The sequence below is a fragment of the Pangasianodon hypophthalmus genome, chromosome 6 (genome assembly GCF_027358585.1).
Source record: "Pangasianodon hypophthalmus isolate fPanHyp1 chromosome 6, fPanHyp1.pri, whole genome shotgun sequence".
In the NCBI taxonomy this organism is placed as follows: Eukaryota; Metazoa; Chordata; class Actinopteri; order Siluriformes; family Pangasiidae; genus Pangasianodon; species Pangasianodon hypophthalmus.
In genome coordinates this window covers 288,411-294,152 of record NC_069715.1, presented here as the reverse complement: position 1 = coordinate 294,152, position 5,742 = coordinate 288,411, and the positions used below count along the sequence as shown (strand labels likewise).

The 5,742-nt window shown below is 42.8% G+C and overlaps 1 protein-coding gene across 1 annotated transcript in view; it reads left to right on the top strand.

Moving 5' to 3' along the window:
• The first annotated feature begins 3,194 nt into the window (after positions 1 to 3,194).
• The window catches only part of myef2 (myelin expression factor 2), a 10,820-nt gene continuing 8,272 nt past the window's right edge, over positions 3,195 to 5,742 (top strand). The window contains exons 1-4 of the mRNA XM_053235104.1: positions 3,195 to 3,394; positions 4,241 to 4,449; positions 4,953 to 5,005; positions 5,582 to 5,589. Coding sequence (XP_053091079.1) covers positions 3,279 to 3,394; positions 4,241 to 4,449; positions 4,953 to 5,005; positions 5,582 to 5,589 — 386 coding nt within the window. The 5' untranslated portion in view covers positions 3,195 to 3,278. The remainder of the gene's footprint in view (positions 3,395 to 4,240; positions 4,450 to 4,952; positions 5,006 to 5,581; positions 5,590 to 5,742) is intronic.

Below are 5,742 nucleotides of genomic sequence, written 5' to 3'. Positions count from 1 at the left end.
AAATTTAGTGCATAGTGATAAAAAAACACCAATTTAATAACAATTACCTTGATGTCTGATACTGTAATAATATACACTGTATTACTTTATAATGATCAGATTATTACTATATAACAATAAAATATGAACACATTATTATTTCAGATTAATATCTCTTTCTCTCTTTAGGTTAAGTCATAGCATCAGTGTGTCTGATACCGACAGCCATGCACAAGTCAAAATGCTAATAAGCCATATTCAGTAAATTCAGCATGGCAGAATAGCAACATGAGTATCACAAAAATGGAATCTGTCGCACAACCACCAGGCATTTATCTCCAGACGACAAATTACGGTTCCAGTCTTCACTGCATTCCAGCCTGACTTTAGCCATGCAGCTAATGAGAGAGAGAAAAAACGCAACAACACTGCTGTACCTGTTGCACGGCGGCTGATAAAACGCTGTCATCGAGCATCTGGGGGGAAAACAAAGGAGAGAAAAGAAACAAGACAGTCACATGAGGAATGAATCGATCTTTCCATCACAGCACTGAGAGACAGATGGAGAGAGAGAGAAAGGTGGAGAGATGAGTGTTTGAGGAGAATCGAGTCTGGATGAGCAGCAGGTGGGAGAGAGAGAGAGAGAGAGATAGATAGAGAGATTTGGCGCTGGATGTGTTGCAGTGTGTTGTAGTGCAGTGTGTGTTAGATGTGAGTGTGTGTTGCAGTGTGTGTTATATCATATCACTCACGTGTCATTTGGGCCTCCATCTGCTTGAACCTGTTGCTGGTGATCCACCCCTTTAGACAAAAACACGACACAATCACGTTTCACAATCACACACACACACACACACACATGCACACACACACGTCTCCAGGTATCGTGTTGTTCAGACTCTGGTTGTCTCTCTGCAGCTCACGTCCTCTGAAATGTGACACGAATATCAGTAACCTCCCAGATTAGCTGAGCTCTGCTACCTTACCGTGTGTGTGTGTGTGTGTGTGTGTGTGTGTGTGTGTGTGTGTGTGTGCTGGACTCTGATGGTTCAGTGTGTGAAATTAAATTATTCCCTCTGCTTAGAGAGTCATTAAGAGAAGCCGTCTCCCTGAAATGGCTCTTCTTTCTCAGAGGAAAAAGTCAGAGTGCAGAACACAAACCGCTCATTTACTGAACACAGAGTTAAGATTAGATTCAATACTGAAATTATACACATCAGCGTTCAGACCTCAGACGCAACTACAGACATAAGCGCCTTTCAGAATTACGTGAGAGTTACACACGTCTTTTTTTCTCTCTTGCGTGATATTAGCTGAAGTGAGGAGCAGTATTACCTCCAGCACCAGTGATAATTACAGCCAGCTCTATCCATGCAGTAATGTGTTGGAGATCTACGAGACTCCTGTTAGATTTATTACAACACTCACCATCTTCTCACTCAGATAGCATCATATTAGTCTTTTTATTTTTTGTTTTTAAATCGCTTCTTGCTTTTAATGTTACATCATATTACATTTGCCAGCAAAGAAAAAAACACTATTTCATTTTTCAGTCTGCATTTTCTATTTAAAGTTTAAAGGTGAGAGTTTATGTTTATTGAAAAACCCGTCATGGAAGCTTCTTCTCAAGAAAGATCTGGCAACCTTGGAGGCCTGAACTACACGCAGATGATTTTAATAACCTGAATATGAAGCTCGGAAAATCCACTAAACACGGAACAAGTCGAGGATCCTCGACTCCTGACTGCGAGAAACTTTCCCTGTGTAAATACTGATGTAACTCTCAGACCCTCTGAGAATTATTCTCCTCCCATCATCCTGCATCTCTCAGGACAGAGCATTCTGACTGGCTGGAAGCAGTATAACACATAGATAACAATCACATTAAAAAACAGAGACAAAAGGAATTTCAGTTTCGCTTCAGACAGGGATTTTCACTTCAGTGCATCACTCATAAATAAATAAATAAAATGAAGAAATGGCTATGTTTACATGCACTTCAGTATTCTGACATTAACAGGAATTTAGAAATATTCTAATTAGTATCGAGTCGTGCATCTAATCTCCGCAATCTGATTGCAATCCGATTCAGATTAAGACAATATTCTGATTCTCCAAATTCCGATTCCTGTCCCTGCAATATTCCTGTTTTAATCGGAAATCTGTTGCATGTAAACATTTTCTGAAAGGAGATGTATGCGCAGCTCAGTCCGCAAGGAATTGTGGGTGCTAACAGATGCTTAGCTGTAGGCAGGTATTTAGGAACGGCGACTCAGGAATACTTACAGCAACCGAACCCCGTACACAGGAATATTCCGACTCCTGGACGCTTATAAACATCGTATTCGGAATACGGCTGCGACCCGAATATAGATCTTAAGACCTTGTCCTACTCGACAGGAGACACGTTTGTTTAATTCCTATTTTTGCCCCATATCTCACACACACACACACTCACACAGACACACACACCTGTCAGTTATCAGCTGATCTGAGTGTTTCCTCTCTGTCTGGATGAATTTAATGCCATTTTAGCTGGACTCTTTCCCAGCAAAGCATTATGGGCCAGCTCAGAGTGCTGCAGTAACGCTTATTCAACAAGAGGAACACACACACACACACACACACACACACTCATCTCTCGCATGCTGAAATGACTTTGTTATTTTGATTTAATCCTCTAAGTGCCACTGGAGTTTTTCTTTTTACAATCACGTCTCACCATCACTCACTCTTTCATTCATCCGAGCGCCGGACCTCATTTCTCTCGCTTTCACTAAAGGTGTGTGTAATTCATGACGCATTCACAACTCAGCTGATTTACATTTAGCCACGCCCACAAAACTCCATAAAAGGTAAAGCTCACAGTGAGCTGAAAACTACAAAATGGCGACTAAACTGTGAAAGAGTCTGATAAACGAGGCCTGGTGATGTTCTCCGCTGCATTATTGAATAAAATCCTGTAAACATGTTTCAGAAGTGATACTGAAGATTTATTATTTATTACCAAGTGTACATTTAAACAGTTAAATTGTACAAAATCAGCTCAATGGTCACATGATCATAATAGTGTGGGTGTGTCGTAGAGATTGACAGTCATGTCTCCCTGGCAACAAGAGGTTGGATTAGCGTTAGGGTAAACATCTAGCGTTTTCCTCTCAGGAAGTCTCGCGATACTTGAGCTTCGCGAGAACTCGGGGCGGGAAAAGCGTCGCAGCGGCGCTGTAGTGCGCAGGCGCAGTGCGAGTGAAAAGGAGGCATTTTCAACAGAGGCTCAGAGAAACCCTGCAGAAATCACCATGGCTGAGAATAATCCCGAGCTCGAGCTGAAGGTCTCGCTGGAACCCTCTCCAGACGCGTCTCCCATCGAGGAGGACCCCGAGACGCCTCAGGAGAACAGCAACGGCGTCAAAACGTAAACTCGCCTTTATTTCTCTCCCGTTTTCTGGATGAGGTTAGCTTCCGTGCTAACAAAAAGATGGAGGCTGAGGAGAGTCACGCAGCTAGCGGGCTCGCGCTTTACTTAAATAAATCAAAATAAATACCGTGTCGCTTACGTTTAGACACTAAATAAATAGCAAAATCGTTTAAAATAGTGACTTTTCTAAGAATGTGTTGCTAGTCGGATTAGCAGTATTAGCTAGCATAGTTTGTTGGCTAGGTTACAATGGTTGCTAGCTAACAGTTACGTATTGTTTTTTCTCTCCGCCGGTTTTCGGGAAGTCCCGCCTCCTGCGCCATGATTGGCTGGCACTATGCCATGCCCTGGGCGAGGATTGGCTGGTGTGTGAATGTTCCGAGCTATTGGCTGATTCGTCGGTCGTTATGGTGAACGCGGGTCCAAACTGACCAATTGTAGCGCAGGGGGCGGGTCTTTCTGAATACGGATGTGGAATAAAATGTTGAGGAATTATAACTGATTTGTTGTAGTAAATCCATGGCAGATAATAATAATGAGGTTTATTTTAGTTTATAAAAAAGCCTAAGCATTTATTTATGTATTGTTTATGTTTATTTAAATGTAGCTCTAACACATTGCACATTTTAATAGTTAGTTAATTGGGTGCATTGTTGGTTGTGTTTCCTGTAAAATTTGTTCTGAGCTTCATGTTTGTTTCAGTTTGAAATCTGAGTGAGTAACTTCCCAAACACATCGTTCATGTGTTATAAAGTGTTATAACGCAGCGCAGATGGACACTGCTTATAAACGTGCGTTTTCTTCTCTCTCTCTCTCTGTGTGTGTGTGTGTGTGTGTGTGTAGTGATGCAGAGGAGAGCCAGAAGGACAAACCCGAGGGAAAGGAGAAGGAGAAGTCGTCCGGCGGCCGCAAGTCGAGCCGTTATCACCCGTACAAGGACAGACACGGGGGCTCGGGGGACAAGAAGTCGTCCCAGCGCAACCGCGTGTTCATTAGCAACATTCCTTACGATATGAAGTGGCAGGCAATTAAAGATCTAATGAGAGAGAAAGGTAACACACACTGTGATTAGAGTCACACACACACACCTCCTGCTCTCACACACACACTCACTCACACACACACACGTGTGGACAGGCTTCTCTGTTCCTCTGTGGAGGAGTTCATCACTGTTTTTGGACTGAAATGTTATCAGATGAATGTGTGTGTGTGTATCAGAGAGAAACGTGATGATGAATCTGTTGATACATGTGATCTTTATTTGGTTCTATGAGAATGTAAAAGGTGGACGGTGACTTTCTAACAGTGCCGTGTGAGTGTGTGTGTGTGTGGAGCTCTCTACAGTACAGTGTGTTTGCGCTGGGAGGAGATCTGGTCTCAGATGGTTGATCTGATGTGATGATGTGATGATAATGTGGGTTTCTCTAGCCGTAGTGTGAAGAGTCCCAGCGCTGTGGTGCTGTTGTGTTTTTAAATGCATTGTGTGTATGTATGTGTGTGTATGTGTGTGTGTGTGTGTGTGTTTGGTATTCTCCCTCTTGTATGTCTCATGTAGTTGGTGAGGTTACATACGTGGAGCTGTTTAAGGATGCTGAAGGAAAGTCAAGGGTAAGTGCAGTAGAGGCTGTAAACTCGGCTTCTTCTCTCATGTGTAGCACCGTGACTGGAACACACAGCTCTTTACTCGCTGGTACACGTCTGATCTATTCCCGATGAAGACTTTTAGACTTGGACATGGTTTTGTTTTGACCTCATTATCATATTTCCATGGCTGTAGTTTTAATCGGTGGATTCCGGTTTGGCCTGAGAGACAAACCTGATGATTGGACCTGGTGTTTTATTGGGAATTAAGCGACTGAATGTGTACATTAAGAGGAAATTCTTTAGTCATTTATTTAGATATAGATATAGAGATATAACCCTTGACAAGACCTGCACTGCTTCACTGTAACGTGCTGCACTCTTCAGCTGTGCTGTCCCTCTCTGTGTTTAAATCAAACTGTATTTTAATCCAACTCAGACCATCAACTGTGTACTGAATAGTTTACTGTGCTACTGTTACTTTGTGTGACTTGTACTAATGTTGCCTGTGTGTGTATTCCTCTCCAACATGTGTGTGTGTGTGTGTGTGTGTGTGTGTGTGTGTGTGTGTGTGTGTGTGGGGTTCCGCTGCGCCGCTGACAGGGCTGTGGGTGAGTAACCAGACGTCCTAAATATAAACATACACATGCACTGTGTACACAATGATTACAGCAGCTACTACACTGATGTACAGTGTGATGTCATCCTGTAGGTCGCCGTGGAAACGCACAGCCCGGCTGTACTGATTGATTTGTTTGTTTGTT